The sequence below is a fragment of the Adiantum capillus-veneris genome, chromosome 9 (assembly GCF_014529385.1).
Source record: "Adiantum capillus-veneris isolate H3 chromosome 9, ASM1452938v2, whole genome shotgun sequence".
Classification (NCBI taxonomy): domain Eukaryota; kingdom Viridiplantae; phylum Streptophyta; class Polypodiopsida; order Polypodiales; family Pteridaceae; genus Adiantum; species Adiantum capillus-veneris.
The window spans coordinates 154,201,135-154,217,335 of record NC_140939.1 but is presented as its reverse complement, the minus strand read 5'-3'; the positions used below and the strand labels follow the sequence as shown (position 1 = coordinate 154,217,335).

Sequence of the window (16,201 nt, the reverse complement as noted above, 5' to 3'; positions counted from 1 at the left end):
CAATACTCAAGATTGTGTTTATGAGTCCAAGCTAATTCTATCTGGGAACCTAATTCACTTGAGTGACAACCTTGCTTACACACACACTCACACATTGATGCTATGTTTCTCTTTCATCCACCATAGCTAGCACGATCCAATTCCTAACATTTGGTATCAGAGCCATGGTGTGCTAGCTAGGATTGTCATTATGCATTAGTGTGTGTTAATTATTAGCATCTCTAACTAATTAAGCACTAATCTAGCTATGTGTGGGCATGTCCTTGGCACACCCAAGAGGCCACTACCCTCCATGGCTAGGTAGGCTTGATTAGGAGAGAGTAGGTACATTAATCTTTAGAAATATTGCATATTTTCTCAATATGTTTGTGCTTCCACTTACACAAGTAACCAATTGATCACCCCGATGATCAATTAGTGTCTTGATTGATTGGTCACATCATTTAGCAATCGTCTCTCTTCAAATTTATGTGCATATAGTGTCGATTTTTCTACTTTTTGCATTTGCAATTAATCCCCGCACTTTCATTATCAACTTGCATCATTTCCATTATCTTGAAGCTCTCCTCGCAAGCTCTCCATAGAGCCCCTAAACAATAAAATCCGAGCTCGGGAGCCCCTTCATCTCTATGCCCAACTCTTTTCCTAAAGATAGGTGTGTGTGTGTGTATGAAAACCTGCTAAGCTCATTTAACATTCCATTTTTTGGAGCTTCCCCACAAGCAAGGCTCATGGTCTTGTTGGCTAGCCCAACTTAGGCATTCCATTGTTGGCATTGGGATCCGAGGTTCAAATTGGCAAAGCTAAATTGGGCAAGGCAGGCGGACCTGAATTCTCATTAGGAAACATTTTTGTGGAGCTAGCAGGTCTACTGGGGAGGAGTCCCACAACCGTGTCCTAATCGGTAGCCCTCAAAGCGTGATCTTTTTCGGCTCCACTAGCGGGCCATCCCGCAGTATTCTTCCTCTCACCTCGGCCCCTTAACAGGCCTGCATTCCCACGAGCTTGCTGCCTCAAGCCTCCGAGAGCCTTTTAAGAGCCTGCTCCCACGGAGTAGCAATTCCAAGAGGCCCAAAGCCCCCAAGCTCAAGGCCTTGTTCCCACTGTGTGGCCAGCTCTCCCAAACACAAACCCAAAAACTCAACTCATTTATGCTCGACACCCTCTCAAGTCACTTTAACCCCCTCAAACCTCAAAGATTTTCAAAGCCTCTACACTGGACTTCAAAGGTGGCCATCAAACAAGCATCCGAAAGTTTCCGCACCAAGCATTCAAAAAGGGATCACTCTTTGTCGGCTTGGCTAAATATCAAAGCAAAGCAAAAAAAGCATTATTTCTTTGTGAAAAGGGGCTTCACCGACGTGAAGAGGAGCTTCACAAAGAAATAGAACTTACTCTCTTTCTCATTAAACATTTTCAAAATCTTGCAGCCAAGCACAATAACTTGCAAATAAATATCGTCTTTCTTTATTTGTGCACCGTGTAAAGAGGCAGACACTGGCTAGGAGAGTCTCCTAAGCTAAGACCCCTCTATTAGCACAAATGGGGGACAAGGGAATAGAAAAATTCAACGGGGAAGGGTTTCACAACTGACAAACGAAATTAAGAGGTTACCTTATGAAAAAATGTTTGTGGTCTATCATCAGCACAGCCTTAGAGCAACAAGCCGAACCCGATGGAGTGCACACTAGGACATCTACACTCATAGCAAGTGCATAGAATTTGGCCAAAGACGAACAAGCATTGGGAATCATCATCACCTCCTTGCATGACAACTACGTGCATTTCATAGATGAATGTAAGCATGCACATGATGCCTGGCATGTCCTAGAAAGTAATTTTGGAGCCAGGGCCAAAAGAAGCAAAGTTAGTCTTAAAAGACAGCCTTACAAAATTACTATGATTGAAGGGGAGGACATTGCTAGCCTAGTGAATAGGCTTAAGAGCATTGTCACGCAGCTCACTTACATCCAGGTTGAAGTACCAGAAGATGACAAAGTGGTCATACTATTAAGTGCACTTCCACCTTCTTATGACCACTTAGTCACAATTCTTGAAGAAAAAGAACTAGCACCACCATTCCAAGATGTCATCAACTCGGTCCAAGCAGAAGAAAGAAATCAAAGAGGTTCACTAACTTCATCAGGAGGAGTTTTTATTGCAACATCCTCAAGGGGAAGGCATTCACCATCAACATCGACAAACAGAAGAAAGTGTTATGAATGTGAAAGAATGGGACACGTAGCGAAAGAATTCTACACAAACAAACCTTGCAACAAATGTGGTAGGAAGGGACACCCTCCTTCTCGGTGCTACTCAAATGGAGGCAGTAGCAGTGGAGAAAGCAGCAGCAGCAGTAGAAGGAACAGCAGAAGCAACGAAGGCAAGAGACTTGACATAGGATCAGCTCACATAGTAGAAGACAAAAAGGATGAAGATGAGAGCAACATTGTCTTTTATGAAGACCCATTTTGAAGATGCAACCTCTCTACTTGTAGGGGATGACTTTTTCCTGTGTGGATTTTATCATCCTGTGTGGATATCACCATCCTTTGTGGATTTTATCATCCTGTGTGGATATCACGTGTGGATATCACCATCATTTGTGGATTTTGTTAGCCTGTGTGGATAGCAACTTATCATCCTGTGTGGATCATGCATGTTCAGTATCCTGTCATAGTCCAAACCTCAAGGGGAGGATTGTAAAGTGTGAGCTTTGTCCTAAAGTGTGAGTCAAGGAGAAGAGAGTGGATTTATCCCACATGCTGCGGAGCAAAGCTGTAGAGCTACTTAAAGCTCATTTCATGAATGAATAAACACAACTCTATTTTACACTACATGCTTGTCTATAGTGCGTTTGTGCTAAGCTAAGTCGATACTCAAGATTGCGTTTATGAGTCCAAGCTAATTCTATCTTGGAACCTAATTCATTCGAGTGACAACCTTGCTTACACACACACTCACACATTGACGCTATGTTTCTCTTTCATCCACCATAACTAGCACGATCCAATTGATCATGTTGATACCGTACACGATGCAAAAACTTATGTTCGAAATTAGGTTAAATAGACACCACAATTGCATCCAGAACGTGCCCAAATTCCCCAAAAGACTCTTAGATTGTGTAGATTTGAGTTTGTACGAAAATTATGGCAATTTTTTTTTGTCTTTTGAGTCATAAAATGCACCCATGAAAGCCTGTTTTTGCTAATCTCACGTTGTGGGCTAAATACCCACAACAAGATAGTCCTAACTCTCATCAAAATTATCTCTTAAATGAGCTAAACACAAGCTAAAAAATTCAGCTCCACGATCTCATACATGGATGCAAATTTCTTGTTGTAAGCACACCTCAATGCACTCCAATGTGTGTGCAATCAAAGGATAACACTCTGGCTCATTATTTTCCTTCATAAGGAGTCACGAATGGTTGCAAATCAGCTCCAAATAGTGCACGAAGCACTCATGACAAGGAACTAACAACGAACTGGCTTTGATACCAACGTGCAGGGGAGCGAAAAAGTGGAGTTGGATACATGTAAGCCCCACACACACACACACACACACACACACACACACACACACAAAGAGAGAGAGAGAGAGAGAGAGAGAGAGAGAGAGAGAGAGAGAGAGAGAGACCTCTTCTTCACAGTAAGCCACGATAACGCATTAGTTTGTGTGTGGCTCATAAATTGTATATTTATACAATTAAAGGTCATGAGACATAAGTTAGTGATCGATGACAAACACTGTGTCTACATATTGGGTCTAAAGTGTATCTCATTAATTAATTTTCATGCATGATTCCTTTGGAATCATGAACTGGAAAGCAAAAGTCGCTTTCCACATTAGAGACCCCTCGTCCCCCCTGCACCTCCTCTGCGACGGTCGCCATGGAGCTCGAAGGATGCATGTCGCTCCTCCCCCCCCCCCCCCCCCCCCACCTTTTCCATTCTCTCCTCGTTGACCGTGCAGCCTATAAGCTCACGACCCCGCGCTGCTTGCCCCTTCCACTTCACCCGGCTATGCATCCCTTGAGTCGCCAGGCCTCTGCAACTCGAGAGTCGAGCTACGCCAGCTGAAGCCCCGCTCGAGGAGGAGGTTCGTGCTCATGGGGACAATCGTCCTCTTACTCCTCTCTCCCTCTCTCTTGGCCAGAGTATCCATCTCGACTGTGAAATCTCTACCTTCTTGTTAAACCCCCTTTCGACCTTCCGCTGCATTTATTGCTCGCCTCCATCGCTACAGCCTGCCCTGCTCCTTCACCGTCTTCACTTCCATCGGCTTCTGCTTCGGTCGACTCGCAGGCTTGTGTCCGTGTGTGTGAGGACGCTGAAGGGCTTTAAATGGGCTGCAGTAGGTGATCTCTAGTAGCTACGCCTGTCCGCATCTATGGCGCACGCACACACGTGCGCACACGCACACGCACGCATGCACCTGTGCGCCCTCTACCAAGAGATACCTACAACAAAAAAATACCCTCCCCCCCCCTCTCGGCCTGACACACGCCCACTGGTCATGTCACCCACCAAGTGCCTCTACCCACCATGCGGCACTTTCCTTTTACCTTAGATACCCTCTTCATTGACCTATTTGCAAAATTAGAGGCACATATTGGCCAAAGACCCAACATTGTTGTTGGAGGATTAAACATAGTAACATTCATAAATTAACATAGCATAAATGCATATAACTTAACATTCATAAATACATAGAAGTGACATATAAAATGAAAAGAAATTGAACTATATTTAAAAGAGTACAAAGGAGCTATTTTGAAAGCCAACAGCTAGGCTTAAAGGAGCTATTTTGAAAGCCAACAGCTAGGCTTATGCATGGGTAGGACAAAGTGTAGTACAACTCACATAAGTTCAAATTAAAGTGAGAGGGTATTAGTATGAAAGGGTACGCACAGGAAAGAGGCTTCAGAGGTAAAGGTTTCTCTCTCAAAGGTAGGAAGCTACCGTAGAAGGCATTTCCCGCACAAGTGCAAGCTCTCGCCGAAGAAATCGCCCTCTCTTCTCCCTTTTAACCAGGATTCATCCACACACAATCACAGCGTAGCCACCAAGAGCATAACACATCGAAAACTCTCGACAATCCAGCAATGGGTATACGTACTGTACACCCACTCCACCCCCTTGGGACAAAAGGAAGCTTCAAAGCTCTCACCAATTTGCACACTCAAAATTTGATTCAAAACCATACAAAAACTATCCTTTTTAACCATGATAAGAGCAAAAACTTCCTGCTCAATTCACCGTGTTAAGAGCAGAAATTTCCTGCTCAAGTGTAGAGAAGGTTGGTACAATAATTACTCTGAAGATTTCAGAGTAATAATGATACAAAGAAAAATCTTTCACAAAAAAAGTTCACGGTATCAAATCCGCCTGAGACATCAGATCCATCAACCATGCATAGATCTCCATAACCAGAAAGAAAAACTAAGCTTCTGACGCAGCAAATTAAAAAAAATCACACGAAGTCTATATTGATTTAACCAGCAATACAAGGTATTCATGAAGACCATACGATTCTTCAGTTGTAATGCAAAGCTACTATTCTAGCCAAGCCTCTTCAATGCGTAAAATCTGACTGTGCAGGCGCATATAGAGCTCAAAGACCAATCCCCAGAGACAAATAACTAAAAACCATGTATTTTTATGTGCTCCTTCTTGGCAACCCCTGTCTGAACAAGGAATTGAGCCACGTTTTTGCGCTGGTCCCCTTGCAACTGAATCACTTGCCCAAGCTCCAGGTCATTAACGACATTGCCGTTGCAGCAGAATTCTTTCTTCAAATCCTTCAAAATCTTGTTATAGCTGAAGCTCTTACTTATCCCCTGCACCGTGGTCAAGCACTTGCGTCCATTCCTTTGCTGCACGCGGATGTGCACCGCCCCTTTCGCAACAGAGCCACGGGTTACGGTGGTGTTGATATCTACTTCTATAAAAGGATCTGTTCAGTGAAAACAAGTTCCGAAATGTCAGATTCGCATGCAGAGAAAGACCACCGACGTAATAGAGCTCTCTCTCTCTCTCTCTCTCCCTCTTCTCTCTCTCTCTCTCACACACACATGCGCGATTTGCTTACCGAAAGCAGAAGGAAGATGAAATTCGACTTCAGACATGAAGATGCAGAGAGGGAATGGGATGGGCAGAAGAACGCGACGGGTAGATCAATGGAATTAAAGGGAAGAGCAGCTGCAGTTGATATAAAGGGCAGAGGCGTGTGGACCGCCCTCTCCTACTCACCGGCTCGCCCCACCTCCTTTGACGTTTTCGTCCTCTCCGTCCACGTGGAGAGCAACTAATGGATGAAGCCCATTCGTGGCTCGTGACGCGGCAGCATCCATCAGCTTCACTGTTGACACGCTGGAGGGAAGCATCTAGAATCTGGATTCCAAATCTTTACTTAAAACTCAACCATATTAGGGCATGGTCACACAAGGCACGATTATCCGTAAATTGTGCCTAATCAGGTACTTTTTAATTAAAAAGATGACTACAGAAGCATTTCATGGTCATACGAGGGTTATTGCTCGACGACCATCCCTAGCTGGAGGTATCGAGGGTGTGACTACCGGATTATGTGCACACAGCTCCGCAAGTTGAATGAAATGCCGTCTATCAGAGGCCTTACATAGCTGAGTATTAAGACACTCTACACTACCTGCAACGCCATGAACACGGCTTGCGATCGAGGCACAGACCCAATTGGCGCTATTGCTACGGATTTGGGTACCCTCCCGTTGTATGTGATTACCAGTACAATTGAGTTAGCTGGCATGTACCGGTTAATTACGGTGCTGTCTTTTTATTTTTTACTAGCAATGAGATTGACGTTGTGTAGATTGGAATTATGGGAACTGAGGAGAAGAAACACAAAAAAAAGGCTTCCCAGAGGAGAAGCCACCCAATAAAATCTCTCGATCAAGAGATATTAATTGGCGCCGCCAAATAAAAAAGGCTTCTAAGAGGAGAAGGCGCCAAATAATATCTTTCAGCCGAGAGATATTAATTGGCGCGTTCTCCTCAGTTCCCATAATTCCAATCTTCAAAACATCAATCTCAATGTTAGAAAAAATAAAAAGAGAGCACCATGATTAACGATTACATGGCAACTATCCAAGTAATGCTAACCACATACAACACGAGGGTGCCCAAACTCGTAACAACCACATAAGAATATTGTGCATTAAAGGAACTGCCTATAGCCTTTTGCAATTATGCCGATTTTGGCCTAGTTGGGAAAGGATATGCATAGTAGGACTAAGCAAGCTCTTTTATATTCGTGTGACCACGAAGGAGGCTCAAAAATTTGCCCATCTTGCTGATAGCAACACCTCAGGTGACCACCACGTTAATTTCAAACGAGTAAATTGTGGTTACGCTATGTCTTCCCAGCTTTAGCAAGATTATGCCTGAATCCTCATAAAGCAGGACATTTTCTTCTTCTTTGCCAGGGTTTCAGATAGGTAATGAATCACAAACCGAGAGAACAAGCACGCAACCGTCACAACTATAGATTAACTGCCATTTGTAGGTAGTCGCAGCCGCAATCTTCTCTCTCTCACTCTCTCTGTATCTCTCAACTTCTATGTTGGAAATAAGGTTGCAAGGAAACACACACAGCTTGGAGAAGATGAAGAAGCTCAAGGCACACAATAGAGAGCATATTGCTTAGTGCACAATGGAAAGATAAGTTAGCCCTAGAGTGATGGGCATATATACAATGCACGAGGGAAAAAGCCTCATAGTGGAAAAAATGTCCCAACCGTCCTAAGTGTGTTCACACAAATCACTACCACATATACCGTAATCACTACCACACAAATTACTACCATGGTGAATTAGGGATTGGCAAAGGTCGAAGCAATCCAGGTTGCTTCCTTCTATCAAACTTCGTCTTTTGGCATACCACACATTTAGAAACATACTCTTGTATGTTTTCTTTCATGACAGGCCAATAGAAATCTGTTTAAATCCCTTTTAGGGTAGACTGAATCCCTCTATGCCCCGCATAAGGAGGAGCATGAGATTCATACGTTACTTTCTCACGTAGTGAGTTAGTAACGCATAGTCTATTGCCATAGAGAAGATAACCATCTTGTAAAGTAAATGGTTCCTCTTTCTTCCCTAGTGCAAGGGCTGAAATCACATCTCTAAAATCCGGATCAATAGCGTAGTCATCTATCATAGAAGATAGATCATTGTGAGTTTCTATGGAAACCGCATTCACTCTCGGCCGTCTAGAGAGTGCATCGGCTACTTGATTATGCTTGTCAACAATGTGAGCAATATGAAACAAAATTGCAAAAGGAAATTTTCCCACCTCATTTGTTTGTCAAAGAGCTTGGTCTGCGTCATGAAGTACTTAAGGCTTTGGTGATCCGCCCGTAGAATGAAAGGAGTTCCCACTAAATAGTGCTTCCACGAGTCTAAGGCATGTAGAATTGCGAGGAGTTCCTTTTCATATATGCCTAGAGCTTGCTCAGCAGGGTCAAGCCTTCGACTTTCATAGGCTATGTCGTGCCCTTCTTGGAGCAAAACAGCTCCAAGGCAATCACCACAAGCGTCACATTGGACCTCAAATGGTTTTGAGAGATCCGTTGTGAGAACTTTTCTATGAAGCGTCTATAGTATGCACACATACCTATAAAGCTCCTTAGTTCATGAAGATTCCTTGGATTAGGCCTTCCTTTTATTACCTCTAGCTTTGATGGATCCATTTGGATGCCATCTTGAGAGATAATGTGACCTAAATATTGAATCTCTTGTAAGAAAAACTCACTTTTCTTTCGGTTAATATAAAGTTTATTCTCTCGTAAGACTTGAAATATTACATGGAGATGTTGCTTGTGTTCATCTAGTGAATTAGAGTAGATGATAATATCATCGAAGAACACTCGAGTAAAGGTTTGGTGAGGCCTGAATAGCTTCTCCATTAAGCGGTTGAATGTGGCTGGTGCATTGGTCAAGCCAAAAGGCATGACAATATTTTCGTAAAGACCAAACGTAGTGCAAAATGCGGTCTTCACAATGTCTTGATCAACTATCCTTATTTGATGGTAGCCACTTTTTAGGTCAATCCTACAGAAGTAGGTAGACCCTTGTAGCTTATCAAATAGGTCTTCTACCCGTGGAACGGGAAACCTATTTTTGATAGGGATCCTATTTAGTGCCCTATAGTAGACACACATACGATATGTGCCGTCTTTCTTTTGCACTAATAACACGGGTGAGAAAAATGGAGATGAGCTAGGCCTAACCATACCCTTCTCAACTAACTCATGCACTTGCCACATAATCTCCTCCTGATGAGCTTGAGAAACTCTATAAGGAGGTTTATTAGGCGGTGAACTTCCTGGAAGAAGTTCAATTGCATGGTCATCATTGCCTCGTTTAGGAGGTAGTTCACAAGGGATTTCGTCAATAAAAACATCTTGAAATCCGTTGAGAAAATTGAATAACTCTAGTTCCTTGTCATTATTTATATTTTCTTTTGCTAAAGCATTAGGTTCATTTTGAGAATCTTTAACAAAAAGCATGTACACGAAAATAGAGCTCTTTATTGACTTATTGAAAGCTTTCCTATGTACAGTGGGTATGGTGTTACCCAACTCTTTGGCATCTATGTACATATCTTTTTCCCTGAACCTAAAATAGATGTTCCTTTCAGGGAATTTAACATTGGCAGCCATGGGATCAAACCATGGTGCCCCTAGGATTACATCCTCATGCTTGAGAGGAGAGATAAAGAATTCCTCTTTGTCCACATAGATTTGGAAATGGAGCCTCAATTTCCCAATTAAGGGAGTGACTGAAGCTTCTTGTCCCTTGGAAGCACCATCGGCGGGTAGGACATCTCCCATCTCATAGGCTTGGATGCCTAGCTTGGTGGCCAACTCTGTGGATATGAAATTGTGAGTAGAACCAGGGTCAAAGAGAATAAAAGAATCATGTTCTCTTACCTTTCCCCAAGCATGGCATAGAGGAGATCCTTGTGGTGAGCTTCCTCTTCTTGGATTTCAACCAAGGTAGCTCTAAGAGGCTCATGGCAGGTGTTCTTTTGGGGGTTTTTTATCATCCCTCTTTGAGTTATGGTGTGGAGAGGTGTGCAATGGTCGTCTCCATTTAGAAGGTGATGGAGAGCATTTTTTCCGCCGTCTTCGTGGAGCCATCTCCGTCAAGGTGGCAGGAGACTCACTTCCTTCTTGTTCCTTTGGTGGGGGCTCTTAAGTTCTCCTTTGGGAAGGAGATGCGTCATCAAGAAGTAAATTTTTGAGCCCTTCGTATGGATCCTCTACTTCTTCTTGAATCGGAGAGAGGCCTCTTTTGGAAGTCTCACAAGGAGGCTTCCTAGGTACTCGCTCTTCATGGTGGGGAACTTGGAGAATCCCATGAGCACGAAGCTGCCGTTGCACTTCACTTTGGAGGGATGCATTGCCCAAGGCTTGTTGAAGCCTAGAAACAAGGTAGTTAGCAAGCATAGGGGGATCATTAGTAGCCTGCTCATTAGAAAAATCAAAGCTATCAACATTAATTTCACTCTCTTTACTATGTTAGCCATTCTAACAATTTTTAGGTATACTTTGGCACTTCAAGCCCTAGTTGCTACTCCTCTTTACCCCTTTAGAAAAGCACTCAAGCTCATATACTCGTGGCTCAAACATCATTAATTGCAAGGAATAGAAGAGAGGGTCTTTCAACACCAAAACAGTACCGGCTCCTGTCAAACTTCTAATAGCTCAATAGTGGTTAAGCTGTAGGCAAGCCCCGTAGGACTCTACTATTAAGACCATAGCTCTCGACAGTGATGCCCCGTTATCTGCATGTATCAAGCGCATTGCAAGGCTAAAAAATCCCTATTCTACTTACTCAACTGCAATTAATAATACCAACCATTTATAACTAGCTCGAGGACCTCCCTTCTTGAGCAAGAAAAGAGAAACCTTGTGCTCTGATACCAATGTAACATTTAATGGTCTAGTAGCTTGTGTGTAGCGGAAAATAGCATAGACATAATGAGCATTTCATTAGAATAGATTCCTAATGAGCATAGGAAGAGTGCTTGGATGGAGAGAGCAACAAAAAGCATAACACCTAGTTAGATAGGCATGAACAATACTTCAAAACAGAGATAAATTAAGCTATTTACAATAGTTGAAGACCGGATTTACATGGAGCTGGTCCCCCCTCCAAAAGGCTTTGTATCATAGGTTTCCCCCATCAAGGGAGACATTTTACAATACAATACTTTGTGTTCCTTTAATATCTTGCTGGTGCAATGAAGATGGAAGCTTCAAGCACCATGCACACACTTATAAAACACAACATCAATTCCCTCATGGTCTCAGACCCAAGATCTCACACACCTTCGAAGATGGTGAGAGCTAGCGGGGTATGAGAGTAGATTGAGAGGAAGAAGGAGTAGTCTTACAAGAAAGAAGTATATCTCCTCACCTAATCACTCATAATAGCTTAGCATAGCTTAGTAACTAGCATGGTAGAGGAGATGAGCATGCATTGGAGCTTGGCTCTTGGTTGGATTTGCATCACAAAGCCAAGAGCTGTTGGTGTAGGCCTCCCTTCTCACAAGCTTGGAGTAGGTGATGAGCTTTCCAATAAAGCTTGAGAAGAAGAGAGAGTATTCTTTTCTTTACACATGAATGCTTCACACATGAAATTGTGTGAGTGTGTGTGATAATGCCTTGAAAAATCAGTCCCCGTCCCTCTCTTGGTTGACCCCTCATGATTTTTACTCATGCTGACACCCCATTGGACCCTGCAAAGCCTAGCCAATGATAATTTAGAAGCATAAGTGATAGCCTTGTGACATGTGTCCCCCTTTACCCTTTTGTGAGAGCTTTAGGTAATTAATTAATGCAATCAAACTCTCATTGGACCCCTTAGTCTTCTGGCCAATAGGAATTAGGCAAGCCATTGGGCTGTTGAATGCTCATTGGACCCCTTGGGAGACTCGCCAATAACCTTCTAGAGAGCTTAATTCTTATTGGTTCTTTTATTAAGTGTTTTTAAATGAATTAAACTAGATTTACTCTAGCCTAATTCTCATTGGCCCACCTCTATGGCCATCCAATAGGATTTGAAATGCACCTTGTAGGCAATTGGGCTAGGGAGCTGGCATGTGTCCACTATGCCCTTTGTGTAAAGGGGCTTGCATGAGAGTGTGTGTGTGTGTGTGTGTGTGTGTGTGTTTCTCTCTCATCCCCTACTAAAAGGGCTCACCCCCTCCTCTTTAGGAGCTTGCAAAAACTTTTTGTACATTATCAAGCATCCAATTTTCCTAAGCATTGACCATCGGACTTAACCTTTGAATTTGGAACCTTAGCATTTTGGAAGTCTTAATGGGCTGAACCTTAGGTCTTTGAAGCCCATTGCTTGCACATTGCTCTTTTGCAGATGGTCCCCCTTTGGATCCCTATTATCCCTTATTGTGACCAGTCTGCTAGTCTTACCAATAATCTAGCATAGTACTTTTGGTGTCCCGTAGGATTCTTGCCCGTCGTGTGCTTTAATCGAGCCTTGGGAAATTTAAGCAAGACGCAATCATTTTCTTTAAAGGCTTCGGCTCTTCTGTGCTTATCAACAACAGCCTTTTGCCTTTGCTATGAGATAGCGGTAGCATCCTTAATCTTTTGGAAAGATTCTTGTAGGTCTCGGCTATACTCATTTGCAGCGAAGATCTTCCCATGTACCTTAATACGTAGGTGGGGACTTTTCCTCAATTACCTTGAAAGGTGCTTTTCGCGTGGAGGTATGTACAGTATTATTGTAGGCATACTCCACTAAGGGTAAGCACTTCTCCCATTGGGACCTTTGATCTAATTCCGTTACGTAGGCTTTTAGTAGATCAATAATTGTTAGGTTAGCTATTTCACTTTGGCCATCCGTTTGCGGGTGATAGGCCAAAGAGAAATTTAGCCTTGTCCCTAAATTCTCAAAGAGGCCCTTCCAAAAATTACTAGTCATTCTAGGATCTCTATCCGACACCATGGACATCGGCAAGCCATGGTACTTGAAGATTTGTGATATGAAAAGGGCTGCCATAGACATAAAACTAAAAACCATGTATTTTTACGTGCTCCTTCTTGGCAACCCCTGTCTGAACAAGGAATTGACCCACGTTTTTGCGATGGTCCCCTTGCAATCGAATCACTTGCCCAAGTTCCAGGTCATTAAGGACATTACTGTTGCTGCAAAATTCTTTCTTCAAATCCTTCAAAATCTTGTTATAGATGAAGCTCTTACTTATCCCCTGCACCGTGGTCAAGCACTTGCGTCCATTCCTTTGCTGCACGCGGATGTGCACCACCCCTTTCGCAACAGAGCCACGGGTTACGGTGGTGTTGATATCTACTTCTTTAAAAGGATCTGTTCAGAGATAAAAAGTTTCAAAATATCAGATTCGCATGTAGAGAGAAGCTACCCACATAATACATCTCTCTCTCTCTCTCTCTCTCTCTCTCTCTCTCTCTCTCTCTCTCTCTCTCTCTCTCTCTTTGTAACATTTAATGGCCTAATAACTTATGTGTAGCAGAAAATTAGCATGAACATAGTGGGCATTTCATTAGAATAGATTCCTAATGAGAATTACAAGAGTGCTTGGGTGGAGAGAGCAGCAAAAAGCATAACACCTAGTTAGATAGCACCAACAATACTTTCAAAAGAGAGAGAAATTAAGCTATTGACAACAGTTGAGGACCGGATTTGCATGGAGCCGGTCCCCCCTCCAAAAGGCTTTGTATTATGGTTTCTCCCATCAAGAGAGACATTGTACAATACAATTCTTTGTGTTCCTTCAAGACTAGCTAGTGCAATGAAGATGGAAACTTCATGCACTAAGAAAAACACTAAACAAACACAACTTGAATTGTCCCCGTTCTCAGACCCAAGACCTCACACACCTTCGAAGATGGTGAGAGCTAGCAGGGTATGAGAGTAGATTGAGAGGAAGAAGGAGTATCTTACGAGAAAGATGTACATCTCCTCACATAATCACTCATATGTAGCATAGCTTAGATTAGTAATTAGCTTGGTAGAGGAGATGAGCATGCATTGAAGCTTGGCTCTTGGTTGGATTTGCATCCACATGCCAAGAGAGTGTTGATGTAGGCTTCTATCTCACAAGCTTGGAGTAGGTGATGAGTTCTCCATTATAGCTTGGGAAGAGATAGTCTTCTCTTTCTTCACACATGAGCTTGTGTGAGTGTGTGTGTGTGTGTGTGATAATGCCTTGCAAAAATCAGCCCCCTCTCTCTCTTGGGCGAGCCCTCTTGCTAATTGCTCTTGCTGAAGCCTCATTGGCCCTCCCCAAGCCAATTACAATTAAGCAGCATAAGTGATACCCTTCTGACATGTGTCCCCCTTTCCCCTTTTGTGAGAGCTTTAGGTAATTAAATAATTAAACTAAACTCTCATTGGACCCCTTTGCCTCCTGGCCAATAGGAATCAGGCAAGCCATGGGGCTCCTGAATGCTCATTGGTCACCTTGGGAGACTGCCCAATAGTCTTCTAGGAGACTTAATTCTCATTGGTTTCTTTTATTAAATGTTTTTAAATTAATTAAACTAGATTTACTCTAGCTTAATTCTCATTGGTCCACTTCAAGGGTCATCCAATAGAAATTGGGCACACCTTGTGGGCATCTGGCCTAGGGAGCTGACATGTGTCCCTCATTCCCTTTGTGTAAAGGGAGCCTGTGTGTGTGTGTGTGTGTAGCTTTCTCCCTCATCCCCTACCTTTAGGGCTCGCCCCCTCCCATGTAGGGATGTGCAAAGACTTTTAGGGCACACACAAAGCATCCAATTTTCCCTAGGGTTGACCTTTGGACACAACCTTTGAATTTTGGAACCTTAGCATTTTGGAAGTCTTAAAGGGTTGAACCTTAGGGTCTTTTTAGCTCATTGTTGCACATGGCTCTTTTGCAGATGGCCTCCCCTTTGGATCCCTATTTTCCCTCCTTTGGATCCCTATTGTGGCCGGTCTGCTAGCTTAGTCAATATTCTAGCTTTTTCTCCCCTGGCACTTCCTCACATTAAATGATCAGTTTAATATGAGAAAATCATTTAGGAGAATTAGATATTGATTATTATGACATTACCTCTCTCTTGAAATCATAGTCGTCCTCGACTATGGTGTAGAGAAGATACAACATATTCATGAGTCCTTTTCTTAGCGGGTAGAGGATCCCTATGTTACCCTACGACATCATTCCACAATGGATGACTAGTCCATTTGGCGCTTGAGAGCCTGAGGTTGCTGCAAGCATGTCTACACATTAGTCCTATCAGTCTTCCATGAAGAGTATAAACACAAGCTCACACTCACTCTTACCTAAACCATGCGGGAACAATCTCTATCCCTAGAACATTCTAGGCCTTCCATCATAAGCCTATATAAGAGAAGGCTCTCAAGCATGTAACTCAATCTCTCATTTTGCATAATAGAAGGTTGCATTCTCTTTCTCTATTGTGTACATTCTCATTTACACTCACACACACTCACTATGAATGCTTCACATGAGCATCCACCCTAGCCGAGGCCCAACAACTGGTATCAGAGCTTTGAATGATCCTTGGCCTACTCATGTGAACTTCCCTTCTCTCTAGGAGTCTCTCTCTCTAAGCCCACGATTTTTTCAGCTCTCCCTTTCCTTTAGGAAAAGTTGGGCACTAGCCCACATGCCCACTTGCCACCTCTTCTACCTACTTTTGACTTTTTGCCACTTTCTCTCTCTTCTCAGCTCCTCAAGCTTTAATGGAAAGCTTTCTCAACTTCATACTCAGCCCATAGCTCATATCCACCCTTTCCTACATCATTTCAATGCATCTCCTACCTCACTAGCTCTCATTTTCTCTCTCTAAGCTCTTTCTCATAACCAAAGTTTGAGATTTGCTGCTGTAATTTGAGCATTCTCAGCCTCATAATATCACTAAAATCTCATCATTAATCCATCATTAGTCTACCATAAGTTCTCTACACATTGCGGGCAATGCGGTGAAGACTAGTACCACAAAACTAGTCAAGAAGTACATGTTTTAATTTTCTGTTTCATAACAGAAAATTTCCAGCCCACATTAGCTCAAAAATTGGTGGTTTACGGCCTCGAGAACCTTTATCAAAGATCGGGCAACCTCGGTGCTTCATTTGGTGTCATTCTACATCAATTTTGC

The 16,201-nt window shown here is 42.9% G+C and overlaps 2 protein-coding genes across 2 annotated transcripts; both read right to left on the bottom strand.

The window, feature by feature from the left end:
- Window positions 1-5,468: 5,468 nt before the first annotated feature.
- Window positions 5,469-6,254, bottom strand: LOC147451425 (protein translation factor SUI1 homolog). The gene is made up of 2 exons (XM_086520925.1): window positions 6,097-6,254; window positions 5,469-5,961 (listed from the first exon to the last, which is right to left on the bottom strand). The coding sequence occupies exons 1-2, from the start codon at window positions 6,131-6,133 to the stop codon at window positions 5,648-5,650; spliced, it is 351 nt and encodes a 116-aa protein (XP_086377051.1). The 5' UTR covers window positions 6,134-6,254; the 3' UTR covers window positions 5,469-5,647.
- Window positions 6,255-13,086: 6,832 nt separating this feature from the next.
- On the bottom strand, window positions 13,087-15,953 carry LOC147451424 (protein translation factor SUI1 homolog). The gene is made up of 2 exons (XM_086520333.1): window positions 15,908-15,953; window positions 13,087-13,400 (listed from the first exon to the last, which is right to left on the bottom strand). The coding sequence occupies exons 1-2, from the start codon at window positions 15,951-15,953 to the stop codon at window positions 13,087-13,089; spliced, it is 360 nt and encodes a 119-aa protein (XP_086376459.1).
- Between the last annotated feature and the right edge of the window lie 248 nt (window positions 15,954-16,201).